This window comes from Anser brachyrhynchus, assembly GCF_964034855.1.
Source record: "Anser brachyrhynchus genome assembly, chromosome: 1".
Taxonomy (NCBI): domain Eukaryota; kingdom Metazoa; phylum Chordata; class Aves; order Anseriformes; family Anatidae; genus Anser; species Anser brachyrhynchus.
The window spans coordinates 117,997,631-118,014,518 of NC_137694.1; the positions used below are offsets into that span (position 1 = coordinate 117,997,631).

General features: G+C 42.9%; 1 protein-coding gene across 1 annotated transcript in view; it reads left to right on the forward strand.

Annotated features, from left to right (window-relative positions):
* Nucleotides 1-1,204: 1,204 nt before the first annotated feature.
* The window catches only part of UMODL1 (uromodulin like 1), a 48,113-nt gene continuing 32,429 nt past the window's right edge, over nt 1,205-16,888 (forward strand). The window contains exons 1-6 of the mRNA XM_080584578.1: nt 1,205-1,365; nt 4,990-5,232; nt 12,388-12,549; nt 12,955-13,061; nt 14,968-15,160; nt 16,093-16,233. Coding sequence (XP_080440704.1) covers nt 1,287-1,365; nt 4,990-5,232; nt 12,388-12,549; nt 12,955-13,061; nt 14,968-15,160; nt 16,093-16,233 — 925 coding nt within the window. The 5' untranslated portion in view covers nt 1,205-1,286. The remainder of the gene's footprint in view (nt 1,366-4,989; nt 5,233-12,387; nt 12,550-12,954; nt 13,062-14,967; nt 15,161-16,092; nt 16,234-16,888) is intronic.

Here is a 16,888-nt window from a genome sequence, read left to right on the forward strand (position 1 = left end):
TTATTTTATTTTATTTGTGGGATTTTTGAGTCAAATGAATCTTTTGTAAAGCCTACAGCCAGAGTCTCCCCGCTGCCTCCCTGGGCTAAAAGGAGATATAAATGGTACACCTGGGACCTGCAGCCCAGCTAGACATCCTAGTGCAGGCAGGAGAAAGGGTGCTAAGATACACATTGTCCTCAGGCTTAGCAGCAATATTTCCAAACCAATATATACTTATTTGGTAGTAATGTTCTCCTATGCCTGTTTTGCAATTTTCACCAAACCCGTTTTTCAGTTGAGGGCCCTGACTGTCCCGCCTTGCGAGTGCTGAAAAGGTGATTGCCTGGCAGTATTTTATAGAAGTGATATTACTGATACTCTGGACATATAGAAATGAAAGAATTTGTGGTTCTAGCTCCCTTACATATGGCTTTTTTATGCACATGAAATTGCCTATGGTGCTGTTATCTGTATTTAAGTACTGATCTGAACATATTACATCAGCTCAAAGAACCGTACCTGTGACTTTCCATACCTCATTGTCAGCTCCTAATAAAATAGCATGTTGGGTTTAGTCCTTTACTGTGTATAAGCCAAGTTAGTTGCACTGAAGTTATTATCCTGCGTTGTAAAGCCACAGACACATTCCTCTTGGGAGCCTGCCTTTGTGATTTACATGAAGAAAAGAAAGGGGTTTTGGTTTCTCAAGCACACTGACTCATGCCCTCTCTACTAGGCATTCTCATTTGGCTAGCACTGCTCTAGCTTATGTGGTGCTGAAATTGCAATGAAACGAAGAGCAAACTGAGAACAGACAGTGAAGCAGCATAAATTCAGGAAAATCATTGACAGAGACATTGTACAGATCTTCAAGACCTAAAAGCAATATCACCTGATGTGTGAACAGAAAAAAAATTCATGGCACATATATCTGACAGCTGAGGTACGTAAACCTATCTCCTAGCTGTCAGGTATTCAAGGTGAAGAGGGAATAAGTGCTCTGAGGGATAACCATGGATTAAACCAGGAATTTTGAAATGCCTTGCTCTCAAAGTGATGCAGAGAGGTGAAGCCAGGCAGGCAGAAGAAACAGGTTCCCAGGGGAGAGCACGAACAAGAGAGAAGCGGTGAAATTCCCACCGGAGTCCCTTTGTTTCTGCTGCTAGTAGCTATCACCCACCTGCAGCAGGAGAACAAACAGAGCACAGTTTCCCTTGATCCAAAAGCCTGAAAGTGGGGACGATTGAGCTGGACTGCCCTGCGAACGAAGCAGTAAGAAGGGCTCATCCCAGCCAGGCGACACCATGGCCAGGGTCCTTCCTCTGGTTGCTGTTCTCATCTTCTGGGCAGCCATGCAGCAGGGATGGGGAAATGAAATCACAGGTGAGTGATGCAAACCTGTGCAGAAGACCATCTGTAGGACAGTTTGGGTTGGGTGTGGGATATCTCCTTATCTGAAAAAAATAAAATAGTGGCCCTCTCTGAAGAGCTGGCAACATCGCAGTGACCGTTTAAGAAGTCTCTGTTGACAATTAACCAAACAAATCCTCACCAAGTCAAAACACAGCTTTTGCGACCAAATCCTAGTCTTCAGGCAAAAGCCTTGCCTTTTCCTCTGTGCCACAGGTAAAAGAGTAGGATTGCTGCTTTATGTTCAGGAATGTGCACATTTTAATGAGAATTGTCTTCAAAATAAACTTTTGGAGGAAATTAATGTGGCAAATTACATGGCAAATTCTGAGAGAGGCATAAAATGAGACCGTAGGTGACGTGCTTAACTTTCATCTACGTTGTAGGCTGTAATTTTGAAAAAAACAAACTAATCCAGTTGCCGGGTTTTAACTGCTATATTAAATCCTAAATTATTCTTAATTTCTGGTTTGATTTATTTAGATGAAAAAAGATTGTGATTTTTTGGCTGGATTTTATTGCATTTTTTTAATTAAGTGGTTTTGCGAGTCTCAGTTAAAATCAAAACCATATTTTTAAAAGCTTTGCAAACTTTTCTGTTATTCTGTCAAAGCCACATTTTAAAAAGCTGTTGCTAGAGGTTGGGATCCAGCAGAACCCCTGTTCTGCTGCTGCTTCAAGTCAGTGGCTCTGATTTTAGAAAGAGTTTGAAATGACCAGAGAAATTGGATTCTCAACCCATTTTTTTCTCCACGTTTCAGAGCCTCTGCTTTTTAAAGCTGCATTTGAATCTGCCTTCTGTGAGCCTGTTCCAAGAGCTTACTTTTGAGGTTATGGCAAAGCAGGAGAGGGGCTTGTCGCTGGCTCTTGCTGTCCTCCAGTGAAAGATTTTGCAGATTTCAGCTCACAGCGACATTTCTGGCCCTTGAGCAGCTCTTGTGAGGTTTCCAGAATTGCAACTAAGTCTGTGGTATAAAAACTGTCTTTTTTATTATTTTATTTATTTATTTATTTATATTGCTCAATTTTTGATCCTGCCCTCAGGTTCTGGCTCTGCTCTGGGTTTGACTTTCAGTCCTGAGCAGCCTGCTCCTAACACAGGCTTCCCTTGCAGCCTTTCTCCTGAATATCTGTTTCTATTAACAAAGTAGGTGCTTTGATGGTTTTTCTTCTTGCTTAACTTAATAAAATTAATACTTTTTCCTGCCAGTGCTGAAAGCTGGTGATTGCTAAGATAAAAACTTGAAGCCCAGAGATGACTAACATAGCACTGCCAATGGCAGGGGACTCCCGTCTTCTGCTTTGCTCTTAACTTCAGCTATGTGCTGCTGGAAAAAGCAGCCAGTGTTGTTTGATTCTGCTTGAGAGTGCCATAATCCCATAGATGGGGGCTAATGAGAACTGACAGCCAATTTGCTAAGGAGCCCAAATTGATCTAAGCCACATTGCTCAGCAGGAAACTGCTGTCAGCAAATAATTGAATGCTGTGAGTGCCAAAACTTATTTTAAACTGGATCGAAGTGGCGGGTAATGGTAAGGTTGGTGGTGCTGCACCTTCTCCTGTCACCTTCAGTCTAACCTCTTCCAGGAGGATATCTTTCTGTACCATCATAGCCATGTCTCAGACCTTCTCTTTTGGCTTTGGCAGCCTCATTCCATAGCTAGTATCAATGTTTAAGTATGAAATATGATTTCATATCTGCTCTGACAGCTGTAGCTTCTAATTATAAACTGTGTCTAATTCTATACCATTTTATTCTCAGTTTCATACCTGTATTTATGTTGCACATTACTGTAAAGCCTAAGCCAGCTCAGCTGACTCTGGAATTTTTAGCTTTCCAATGCTATGCCTTTGCTGCAGCCTCAGCTCTGCACTGACAACACGGGTCTCCAGTGCTCTCCTTACGCAGCTGCTTGTGCCTTGTATAAAGTGGTAATCAACCGCATGCATTGAATAAGGAAGAACAGTCCTTGATCTGTGATTTCTGCTCCCAAGCCCAGATTTTTTCTCTTTTCCCCTCTCCCTGAGGGAAGTCCTAAATTCAGCTGGGGAGGAAGGCTGTGGCTGGATATGGGCTTTCATGATCAGACCTCTGTCTTCCTTCCAGGAGGAAGGCCTTCTGAGTCACTTGGTGAAACCAGCTTGAGGGACATTTTGTGGTCTATGGCATCTGTCCCATGACTTCTGCTGGACTGTCCTTGCACTGCACATACACCATCCTGTTCTACGCTCTTTTACCTGTCCTGTACATATATCATTTGTTTATCTGGAAAGCTAAACGTGAAAGCTAATTCCTAAGAACCTGAATAACTTTTTTGTTTCTTTGTTCAAATTGTTTTTCCACATTTCATCTTCTCTGGCAAGAGATAAGCTGTAAAATAATATAAGCCATAAATGCTTTCATTTTATGCCTGTTGTGTATGCTATGTTAGCTTCAGTCAGTGTGTTGACTGGCCCTGGTCCCCTAAGAGCTCTCAGAAATAACAATCCTACCATACTTGAATCTCTGCAGCTAAATCGTATTTATCCCTATTAAAGTATCTTTTGCTTTGTCTCAAGGATGATAAAGGCCTTTTTAATTCTATCCCATCTCCTTCCCAAATGGGACACAGGGTGACTCAGCCCTATGGCTCATGTAACATCTTATTAAGGGACAGCCTAATGTCTGTAAGATGACTGTAGGTTGCTCAATGCTAATTCAACCCTATCTGTGGTGGTGTTTTCTTTTTACTGCTCCTGCTCAAGTACTTCAATTGTAAGTAAAGCATGTAAGAAATCTAACTTTAATACTCCTCATGGCCTGTTTCAGAACCTCAGAAATTGAGTCCCATTCTCAGACCCATGTGAAATTATGTAGTTAATGAACTTATCTCTAACTTCATTTACATTGAAGTTGAGGAACCACAGCAGCTCTCAGAGGACCTGGTCTAATACTGTCTACTACAAATGCAGACAGGCAACACAGAAGCTCCAGGAATACCTTTTGTCTCAGATACCTGAAAGTCCTCCCCAGTGATGTATGAGCACACAATTTTAGCCTAGGGCGGTGTCTGAAGGATGTCTTATTCCAGACATCTCCCGTGACTCATCTGCTCATGAGTTGCTCACCCTTTGTTCCAGTTATAGTCAGCGCAGCCAGATGAACCCTTCAGCAGCATGACCCTGGAGTGGACATCTAAAATGCTTGGATGACTGTGCTCTGGAAGTGCCTATTCTGCTCCACTGTTAATTTCTATTAGTGTGTATTAATTTACTTTACACATACTTGAGTTAAATTGGCCTTTTTCTGCTTTGTACCTGAAGGCCCTGAGAGCTCTTTGAATTTTCTGCCAATATGGATCGTTTTATGACTGAAATGATTCCCATGACAAGCAGTCACTACTAATTTTTTCTTCTGTCCATTTTCTTCAGTGACATTCTTCCTAGCATTAGCCTCCCTGGAAGTCATTCGTCTGCGTTGATTCTGTCACTGCTTTCTCATAACAGCATATTTAACTAGATACTGTAGGGAACTTATGCTGTGGGCTGACAAGTTATTACTGATCCCTCTCTTTCCTGTTTATTATTATTATTATTATTATTATTTTTTCTTCTAGAAAAAGGCCTCTCTTTGCTAGGCTATCATCTGTGCAACTATAGCCTGACCAAAAATGTGTTTAAGATGGTTGCCTACCAAAAGTCCTATGAGAAGAACACTCCCTGTGGTGGATGGATCCCCTGGATGGTATGTCCCCGGACATACTATAAAACACAGTATCATACAGTTGAAGTCCCTGAGATCATCAACCTTACAGATTGCTGTGAAGGATATGAACAAGTTGGACTCTACTGCTCTTTAGGTAAGTTTTAGTCAGATTAATAGTTAATATAAAAGCTTCTGCTAGAAGAGGATTCACGTAAACTGAGACATGTAAAGGCTTAGTTCAGTGCTGGGCAATATGTCCCTGTTCACTGAAATCAGTGAGTCTGCAAAAATCCACAGTAAACTCAGTCTAATATGGGAAAGAGTAAACATGAAACACTAATGTTCCTGGTTCTTCCCGTTTGCCAACCTTATTCACAAATTCCTGGCCAGTTCCAGGTGACCAAGAAGAAAGCACTTGCTTGTTATCCCTAGAAGGGCTTATTACTTGTCCTGGTTCAGGCCAAAATCTGTGGCCAAGTGGGATAACTCATGCAGCCTTGCTGTGTGCTGTGTCTGCTGTCAGTGTGCTTGCATCTACTCTAGGAGCTTTCTTCCCAAAAGTAATTTAGGATGTATTTACGATAATATTTCCTTTGATTTGGAGCAAGGTCATTTCCCAGGCTTCTAGCTCAATTTTGGTGTTAATTTCAAAAAACCTGTGGCCTTGGGCAAGATGGTACCAACTGTTTTCCTATCAAAGCTACATTAGGGCCCATTTTCGCAGGTGCTTCTTTGGTTATCTAGGGTTATGTTGTTGAAAGTAGTGAACCTTTTAGTGGATCTGATCTAACTTCTGAGTTATAACAAGAGCCTACCTGGGAATCATCTTTGACTCAAGATGGAAGTTATTCTGACTTCCCAATTCAGAACTAGCAGGTGTCAACAAGAAATTCCTAATTTTTAGCAAGACTTGTGTCACAGGTGGAAGGAATTCCTTGAGGAAAATGGGTTTCCAAAAAGTTTTCAAAGGGTTCCTGTGACAAAGTCCCAATGGGTACTGGTCTACCCAAGTAAGTTTGGTATAAACTGATAAGATTTCAACAGCATTAAAATGGAGCGGAAACTGCTGTGAATCCTTTTTGATAAAAGAGGAATTTAGTTTTCTTTATATTAAGCCCTTTAAGAACATCTGTAATCAAGCTGAAGTTGTGCTTGGAAAAAAAACCAAACAACTATTCAGGTAGCATTTTACCTTAGATTATATGTATTTGAGAAGATTCAAATTATACCCCTGTAACTTTTTTTTTAAATGTTTTTTAAATTAAAAGTTGTATGCTTTTAGTCTGAATTACATTATCTAATCCAAGATCTAATCTTAGATTGATTTTGGAGTAGATCTTGAAATAAATAGGAGAACACTGGATTGTTCCAGCATCCAGCACACTTCTGCAAGACATAATTTTATCTCCTGTTTTCAGCATGACGTTGCATTTTCTCCATTTCCCCTTTTCATGTTATGGTCATGGGAATTTATACAGTGTCAACACTGTAACAAAAGATCAAAAAGGAAAGGTCCTATTGCAGCCATGGCCCTCCTTTTGTGTCACAGGACTTGAGTGACTCAGTTCTATGGGAATGTCCCCAAACCTGCTCCTGCATTGGATCATATAATGTAATGTTAGAGGGTATGAGCTGTATGTCTTGTCATGGGATGCATCAAGAAGAATGTGTTCATCCTACATTTAAATTGCTTCAGAGCATTAGAAAAATGAACCTCCAAATATTTTTGCAAGGTATTTTCTGCAATATATGCTAGTAGAATAGTGTATCTATCAAGAAAATGCTTTTAACAGAAAGGTCAAAGCACAGAAGTGGTTGTTGTGTTGTATTTGTTCTTAAAACAATTTGCTAGAGAAGAAGAAAAGCATAATTAGGCACACATCATCCCTCACTTACCGTATCCTGCAATTGTTTTGTCTCTGTGGCTGTGGCGGAGTGTCAGCCAGGGCACAATTTGACCTGCATTTTACAGTATTTCCAGGCAGGCTAGCTTGACGGGCATAGGACCCACTGCTGATAATGCATGTTTTCCAAGCAGCAGTTCCAGGCTGGGAAAACTCTCCAGAAGATCTAATTAGTGTTGAATAGCAACTTCAGGAAGGTCATTTCAATATACATGCATCTGCATGCATGTGTGCACATACGTAGTGTAAATAAATTAATCCAATGACAAGGCGGAGAAGCAGTTGGAGAAAACTGCTTGTTGATTTCCTAGTACAAGAAAATAATTGTGTCAGCCAGATGTTGAGGGGTGACCAGCTAGTTCTGTTTGCCTCTGTTTGCACAAGGAACTCCCTGAGGGATCATGATTTTCAGAGTGTTTCAGAGCCTCCAGAACTCACGATCACCTTCTTGGGTGGAGAAGAAGGCATCCTGGTAACACTTTAAATATTTTTTTGCGGTACAATTGTATGCCTTTTAAAAGCACCTCTGAAGGAATGTTAGGCTTGAGAAGTGTCAGTGAGTTTTTTTTTCTAACATTAACAAATCTGTAAATCTCCTGTAAAGCTTAGCTGCAGAACTTCTGATCCGCCCTTGCCACACTGTTGATATACACTCTAGGCAGGATTGTCCATGAAATACTGTGGTCACCTTGACTCTTTTCCTGTCAAAGTAAATCTGGGAATATTTTAAACCATAAAAGGCTTTGTCTGGCTTCTAGGTGATTTCTCTGTTTAGATTATTCCAGTATCTTTGCTTTTCAGGGCATTAGTCATATATTCTGTGAATGGTAATGCACTGTCTAGACACAGTCTTAAATAAATGATGAAAAGAGAAACTGGAACTGCTGAAATTACGGCACAGCATGCTGTTAAACTACTGTTATTTTCTTCTTGATGTTATCCATGCTGGCATACCCTCCATCCTACCAGGAGCTGGAGGGTCTGCATGACCTTTCAGAGAAACCTGGTCCTCGCCGCTCCCCTTGCTTTCTTCCTGGAAGGAAACATATTACCCCTGCCTGAGATACAACAGACTCTGCTTTTCTTATTATTTACTGTTGGGGCAAAAATATCTATATCACGAGTCAAGATACTCTGGTAGTTCTCACTTGCTGTCTATCAGTCCATTAGGATGGTACTATATATATGTGTGCATACACACAAACTACTTTAACTTTTTAAAAATGATGTATCTAAACTCTAAAAAGTGCTAGAATTAATTCTAAAGTTAGAATTAAATTTTAAAAAAATCATTGTTTCCTCTCCTTTTGCCTATGCATGCAAGTAAACCCTGTTAATTACCTGACCCCGCTGCCTTGCCCTGAGGACCACATTTCCATGTGGTGCTCAGGGGGCACAAAGCCCCCCAAAAGGGCATCCCAGCAGTGCTGTCCTGGCCTCTGCTTTCACTGCATGTTTCAGTGCTCTGCTAAGCCTCTCTCCGAGCAGAGAATTATTTATCACCTCCTGAGGTGAATCCCGGGGTGATGCCCAGACAGCTATTTATCTTCACGAAGCCTGTGGGAGGGGAGGGAGGTTTTCTGCCTTTCACAGCTGCAGCGAGACTTGGATCACATCATTCCGTGTGCCCACTCTGAGACACCGTGGGTGTGATTTCTACTCTTTGCTTATTTATTTTTAACCCTGGCGTGCCCAATGCTGCCTTCAGCACCACTGTGCTTGGAGTGTGGAGCCCGGTGCCCTCGATGGTGATGGTGAGCAGCCCCCGATTGCTGTGCAGATCCCAGAGCTGTGGATCCAGTTCCTGGACCTGTGAAACCCGTGTATCTGAAAGGTGGTTATGAGCTTCTTGGAGGAGACTTCCCCAGTATTTTGCAGGATTTTTTTTTATAGGCAGAGGCAGGGTCCAATTCTCCAAGCAGGTTTTATCTGCCTGAGTCAGTGGTGTGGTTACTTCTGGTGGCTGGTTTGGCACCCACCTTCTACCATGCTACCTAAGGTGAAACCAGAGAGCTACAGGCAAGAGGCTCCTTCCTTATCTGCCGTCTCACCCTGACTGATCCCTGGCCAGGAAGACAAAGAGTGCATCAGCGTGTGATGAAGGCTGTTTTTTCTGGCACATATACAAAAAGGCTGAAATAAGAAGGCCCAGATACCTTTAATCTGGAGTTTCTTTATGAGAGAACTTGATTTGCAAAGTTCATTTGGAGAGTGCTTTATGTGAATAACTTCCTCAGATTTTCAGAAAAACAACTGTAAAGTTAAAAAATAATAAAATAAATTTAATTTCAGGTGTTCCGGTAGCTCTCCAGCAGGGCCGGGACCTTTCAGCCCCTGTGTGCAGATGGTGCATGCTGGGTCTGACTGGGGCAGTGGGGAGCTGTGGCACGGCTGTCCCCACTGCTTGGGCTGACCCCAGAAATTTTGTAAACCCTGACTGCAACCCCCTCAGCCTACTCCTTTCTATAGCAAAGTCCCCAGTCTCCTTAGTAGCCTTTCCTCGCAAGCTATTTGCCCCACTCAGCTCACCACCCTGTGCCTTTCCCAACTGCTCTAAGCCCCAGGATGGCTGTGGGCTCACCATGGGCCCCTGATAGCTTTCATCATTTGCTGATATGAGTGGCACCACGGCAGAGCATGGCCACGTCATGGTGGTGCTGCTGGGATCAGCCCCTTCTGGCTAAATCTCAACAAGTTTCTCCTGAGCATGCACAGGCTGCTTTTGTGCTTGGAAGGCTGTGCTCCCCCATCGTCCCACAGCTGTGTCCTTGACGAATTTCAGCCCCCGGCTCCTGAATATGTTGCAGCGAATAATAAGGCTTTTCATGGGAAAGGGCACTCAGTGTTTGACAGATGCTGAGCCTGCACATCCAGACTCTGCCCTCCACCCCTTTTAAGCCCTGGACAGGGCGGATAACATCCCTCTGAGCAGGTAAAGGCTAGCAACGCTCAAAGACCCTGAAAACAGGGTTGTATGATGAAAACTGTCAGTCTGCCTTTGCAACAGGCTTTGCCAGGAGCTCCTTCTGTAATATCATAGATTTGTCTCCACCTTCTGATGCCTGAGATGAGTGCAGAGTTTTGGCCCCCTGCTCCGCCACACCTCTGGGTGAAACCCGGAGGCTCTGGGTGTCAGGAGGGAGAGGAGGGAGGTTGCAGCTGAGCCAATGCTGTCCCTCAGCACCTATCTCCTGGAACATCCCCCAGCCTGGCGGCTCTCCTGGGGACAGGTTGGTAACTGCTTTCAGTTGCTAAGCACTGAGTGCTGCATTTCTCCTTCTGCACGCTTATGCAGATAACAGAGGAGGAAAGCCTATACTTTGTCTGACTGATGTACGAGTTGCCCAGCTCGCTCCCTGGTGCTGGCAGTGTTGCTTGGTTAGTGTCGTAGTTCTGGGTGACCATCCTCAAAGACGATCGAAGTGGAAAGAGTAAATCAAATTTGCAAAGTGCATCTGGCGTGATTAGGCAGAAATGTGATGTGAATCCATGCCAGTTTCCGCTGATGCGAAAATGATGACCTTTAGATTTTAGATAAATGGCTACGGTGGCACTCAGCCAAGACTCAATAGTGTTTTCTGAGATTGCACGTGACCCATTAAACCGTTTACACCACAGTTCAGCATGGCAGAAAAGGACCTGGGTGGAAAAAGCTGCTTTGAACTTAAAACCTGCTGGAACTGCACCTGAATCTTAGAGATGGAGAGATTTTTAATGCTTGAGTCCAGTTTACCAGGGTTCACCTGGCTCATTTAGGGGTGACTGAGATATTATTGTGACTTTGGACTAGAAATCAGGAAGAGGCTTTCCAGCAGTAGGACCCATTTGAGGGAATGACCTACAGCGCCAGTCCCAGAGTCAGGAGCAGAGGGTCCTGATCCATGCTGGGAAGCAGAACAGGACTATGGGGCTTGCTGGACCCAGAAGTATCTTGGGTCTGACTGCACAGGGTAGGGTTTCCTTATTTGCTGCCCAGAGCTTTTGTGGATCTAACACCAACTCTACTTGAAAAATGCTCACAGTCCCGTTAAAGAGTACGCTCGCTGACTGTGCAGAGGGTTTACAAACAGAGTATATGAAATGCAATATAAAAGAGTGTGCAGAGGTGCTGTCCTATATATTCTGCATGCAAATCTTTAAAGTTACATGTGCAAATAGCCTGAATGCTTCTGAGAGATCTCATCTCGGTGCCTTCACTGCTCCTCAGCTTATAGGTTTTGGCAGGTTTTTCAGCAGAGGTGTGGACCCCTATTATTAAATGAAGCTTAATTTTCTTAATTACCTTTCAGAGACCCTTGGAAAGCATACTGTGGGACCCCTAGAAGGCATAGACCATAATCTTAAAACCACTGCTTGTAATGTACTATTTCTTTATGCAAACATGACTGCATGCCCAGATGCAAAAGTGCCTGAAAATTATACATGTTGAGTTCTGCATGCCGTGTGTTGAGCTCTATCCCTAGATTGGAGATTGAACTGAGGATTTGGAGTGCTAAGCATGAGATCTGTTATGGAATCTGCCAAGGCTCTCTGCAATCGGCTCCAGTCTACCATGGATTGGAAGAGAGGGGGACTTGACCTGTGCATGTGGCAGCAAGTGACAGAGATTTAGTTTAAAACTTGTTGAACTGGTATCATTTGCCTTTTTAAGAAGCTTACTTTGCTGAGGCCAAAAGTCATAGATTCATTATTCCCTCCTGCTTCTCAGAAACCTCAGATTTACTTTTATTCAGAGCCTTGGTATAACAGAAATTGGAAACCCTCAGAAACGGCAGTTCATGGTAGATCTATAGTTTGCTATAGACCTTTCATTTGCTGTAGACTTTATTATGTTGAATGTGGTTTTCCCACACTGCAACCTTCTGTGACAGGAGTAACTTTTATTTTTCTCCAGGCTGACTTTAATTGCCTGGTTACTGGATCAAGAATTTGTAGGATCAAAAAGTTGTAACCACAAAATGAATGGAAAAGATTAAATAAAAACTACTGATTTCTAGCATACACACTACTTGTTTGCTTTGATCATTATACAGCATTTGGATTAGTCATAGCTGGCACCACGTACATTTTCTGTCTTGCAGTGCTCCAATTTCTCCACATTTAGAATCCATCTATTTATCTAATCTACCATTCTGCCTATCTATCTGTCTATACATTGTTATTAGTGGAAAATTATCAGTTCAAGATTTCTGTAGCAGAAATGTCATGAATGTGAGAAAATTCTGAGAACTTTTACACTTCTGAAATGAAATAAAGGCATTTAGGCTCCTGTTTTGTCACCATGAGAACCTCAGAACAGACACACTTCTAAAATGAGGAGGAAGTGTTTGCTATAAATTAAATGGCACGGTTTTATGGAAACAATTTTCTGTGTTTTTGTTCTCCAAAATGTTTTTGTTACTTAGCGCTCAACAGGTCCAGTGTATTTGCCTCAAGACCTGGTATCTGTCCAATGGAGAATATGGAAACATCTGATTACCCTTGCACGTTCGATGCTGAATGTCCGGGGCTTAAAAAGTGCTGCAACTCATCCAAAGGAGAGGGCTGTGTGGATCCAAAGCCAGAGGGTATGTTACTGATAAATTCAAGACTGCTTCTAATAGAAATGTGCTTATTTTTTCCTTCTGAGGGTGGGAGTGGGCAGAACAACAACTGTTACCATAGCTCTTCATAAAACAAATATGGGAATCTGCCTTGGGTTAGCTCCAGGATATTTGCTTTCTGTGCTTGAGCCTGTGGGGCTGAGCAGGGGGTGTTACAGGTCTGTTGGACCTCACATGGCTTCTCCTCCTCATCTGATGCTGCTGTCTGCAGCATATGGTGACTGGAGCAGCAGCTGTTTGATGCACACCGGCCTTTCATAATCTCAAAGTTAAAGTTTGCCTTGTTTTCTCAGAGCCCGCCTACAGCTCTGTAGCTTTCTATAGCATCCTACCTCAGATGACTTGGCTGTTTTATTTTGTACACTTCAGAAAGGATATTCTGGTACAACGTGACAGTGCTGGTGAAGATGGATTTTAATGAATTAATCAGAGTGGATTCCCACCTTCTGAATCATTCACGCCTTTTGCATTCCATGGTATGTACAAACTCAAGCACTCTCGTGTGTTGTGCATCATGTTCACACCTCTGTTACTCACTGACTACGACTTGCTTCAGCCCAGGAGGGAACCCATGGTCCTCCAAGCTGGGCACCACCTTGCCAGCTGCTCCCCCTGTTTTTTGGCCCTCATATATTCCTAGCTGGTGAATGTCAGCCTCATCCTCACAGGGCTCAAGTGAAATTGATCTAGCAGATTCTATAGTAAATTTTTCAGATCTCTGCCAAGAGGCAGAGAAAGCTTTCACAGTCTGAAAGTTTTCTTCCTGCTCTACTCCAGCTTCAGCTCAGCTAAGTTTTGGGTTTATGACAGACTGTGTCTGGATTTCATGGTTTGCATAGTTTGGTTTTGAGTTGAACCTTTCAAGAGAGAGCTCAGATCCATGACGCTGGGAGCTACAAGGGAGGTGGATTCTGCAGCGCCAGAACCCAGTGAGAACCCAGGCTGGTGGTGAGGGACCGTGTCTGGAGCAAGAGCATTTCATTGCCACCCCTGCCACAGCAGCAGCGCCCCAGGAGACAGCAGGGAATTGCTTTTTCCACCAGTCGGAGGCTCTGCCTCCTGCGTGGATGAGCAGTGGCCATAGTAACGACATGTGCAGGCCCACAGGGCAGCAGCGCGGCCTGCCTCTCAGCGCCCCAGCCGCCACAGGGAGGAAGAATCAAAAAAACAAACCATAACAAGGGTGTGAGGTGTTTGCCCTTCTGGCTCACTTCTTTAAAGAGGGGCCTACAGGAAGGAGCCAGGCTGCAAACTAAACTCACGTTGGGACAAGGGGGATCTCTCTGTCCATTGAGTGGTTTTTAGGAAAGGCATCAATGAACTTGGACAAAGACCCTCCAGGCCTTTTCCCTAGTACATGTCACCACCTCATGGAGAAGACCAGGCTTGGATGTGGCCTTTGAAAGGTACCCAAGAAGACAGTTCCCTATGTCACTCTGTTTTCATTTCTGATCCTCCACAGTTTCCATCTAGGTGTGGGCAAGTAACAAAGGAAACTTCTCCCATCCCAGTTTAGCACTGACAGGCAGGAGAACATGGATGGTAGCAGCAGTGTGGGGATGTTGCATGGATTTAATCCTTCCTCTGACCTGAATTCCCACTTCTGATACCCTAAAAAAGTGAGAAAACTTAGCTCGGTCCCTGTGTGGTAAGGAGTAGTGCACAGTGATCTACTAAGACTCTTACAGCTGGTCTAAACCAAGCTATGGCAGAGTTGAACACTCAAAAAATAGGAAATAAGAAATGAAGATTAGCAATGAACCACTACTCAAAGGAATGTTTTCCAGGCCTTGTCTGCTGTACTGACTCCTAATGCTCAACCCATCACCACCACCCTTATCTGGTTCCTGACTCCCAGTTGTGATAACTTGGCCAGTCCTAAGGTCTCTCCATGGCTCTCAGTACCAGCCTTCTTCCTCAGTCTATTGCTTTTCTCCCTTTTCTTTCTATTCCCTTTGCCAGCAGTCTTTTTAGTTGCTTGACATGGGGAGTGTTGAACAGCTTGGATGCACTTTAATAGCCTGTCTGAAATATATTCTGCCTATGGCAATTTTGGTGTTTAAGCATTACATGTCAAAGAGACTTTTACATATTTTCTTGTGTTATATCCTCCTGTCTAAGCTTGTAAGATCTGACATGCAGCTCCACACCTTCCTTAAATTGGATTTACTATACTGTAACTCGTTTGTGAAATGTCATGATAAGAAGAGCTCACCTTGCATACATATATAACTAAATGTTACTGCTTTCCTGAATTTTCTGAATTGGTGATTTCTGCACTCAGCTTCTGATGATAATCATTGCATAGATTATGTCTCATTTGTATACAGCTGTACTGATAAAGGAATGAGATACCAAAGTGTTTGCTCACCTGTTTTCCAGATTACTGGTGCATTACAGCCCTTGAATGCTTCTGTGCACCATATCCAGAGTAACCAAGCAGAAATATACTCTGGGACAGTGGCATCTCAGGTTCTCATCGGACTGCATCAACCAGCTCCACTAGCAGAAGTTTCTTCTTCCTTGAAAGACATTGTGAAGCGCGTCTATGAAGTGATCGACACAGATGTGCAAGGTTATTTACTATAATCCTGTCACTGAGGGAAGGTTCAGGGAAAAGGTTCAGGGGCTTCATCCCTCTTCACTTGGGATTTTGTCTGCATGACTATCAATTGGCTTTCAAAAACAGGGTGTAGTGGATCTTCTAACCTTTGCAAATATGGCCATAACCCAGATATTATAGGATGAAGAGAGGGTTGTAGTTAATTTTGGAATAAATAGTTTGGAGTGGAATACTTCTGCTTCCTCAAATAAATTTATTTTCTCCTAATAACATAGCCCTTCTTCATATGGAAAAGCAAAGGTATTTAAGTTTGTAGCACAATCGCTAGTCGTATTAAACAGGTTCTCAAGTGTTTGAAGTATTCTTGGGAATCAGATATACTCTGTTTTTATGGACTTGTGCCGCTTCCACAATCTTGCATGAAAAAGGGAGTATTTGTTTATTAACCTACTTTTTGAATGTTAGGTAAATATTTAAATGTGTTTGGTTTAAATTAATTTAATCTATTTATTATTGCATAGTTATGTGAATATTTTCACTCCTGAAATGCATCCATAAGCACTATTTGTCATCACTTCTATTTCTGAATTTACTTTTGAAAACTCCATCCAGCTTTCAGTGAGATCCCTGGGTAGATCTCCTTCCTCTGCCACGAACTTCTCTCAGGTTTGGATAGCATCCTGGAACTATAAGAGAGAGCTGCTGCTAATTTTCATCTGAACCCAAATAATCTGACTAAAAAGTGATGGGGTTATAACCAAATGGGGGCTAGTTTCAGCGAAGGATGACATTCTGATTTCATTGCACCCACATAAATCTGGAATTGCTTAATCAGAGTTACTACAGATTTAAACAGAATTTATCCTACCCAGAGCAGGTCTATATACACTGCAGATCAATCTTGATGCTGCTGTCAGTATCTGTATAAGTGTTCTTCTTCTTAGATGTCAATGAATGTTCCTACGCTGAATTCAATGCTTGTCCTAAGCAAAACACCTGTGTAAATCTGGAGGGTTACTACAGCTGCAACCCTGAGTATGAACATGCAGATGTCAACCCTCACCAGCTGAGCACAGGAAAGGAAGGTAAGAAATGTAGGTGTCACTTTGGGAAGTACAGAGAATGTGTCTGCTGGGCTTTGTTGTCAACTGCAGGAGCAACTATAAGGCAAAGTTTTCTGGAGCCAGCAGTGCCCCTTCTTCTGCTGGCAGAAGACACCACATAAGCCATCTTGCTAGGTGTTTATGACAAAATGCAGTGTATTTATTTAAAAGTTCCAGGCTGTTTCTCATATCTCACCTGCAGCTGTCACCTGCCAAAACTTCTAGCATCAGACCCTGACTGCTTCTCAGAGCAAGTCATTCACTGTCAGTACGCCTCGCCAGCCTCCCGGGGGAACGTGATTAGTGACGTTATTTGTACATAAAGTCTCCTTCCTGTTTTGACTGTGTGACTGCAGCCTGGACTCCGTAGCTGTCCAGTCCCACCCTGAGCTGCTGCACTGTTAGTGAGTCCTCTGCTGGAGGCAGCTGGAGTTCGGTGATGCATGAAATAATTCTTCTCAGCACCAGTTCAGCAACGAATATAGGCATGTACTTACAGCCAACAGACACCAATGAGCCTACTAATAGGCTTAAAGATAATGAGATAAATCAGTGCTTGCAGATCCAATGCTCTAGTTAGAAAACAATTTAACTATCCTTTAATCTCAAAAATTAAGATAATGTATTACTTTATGCT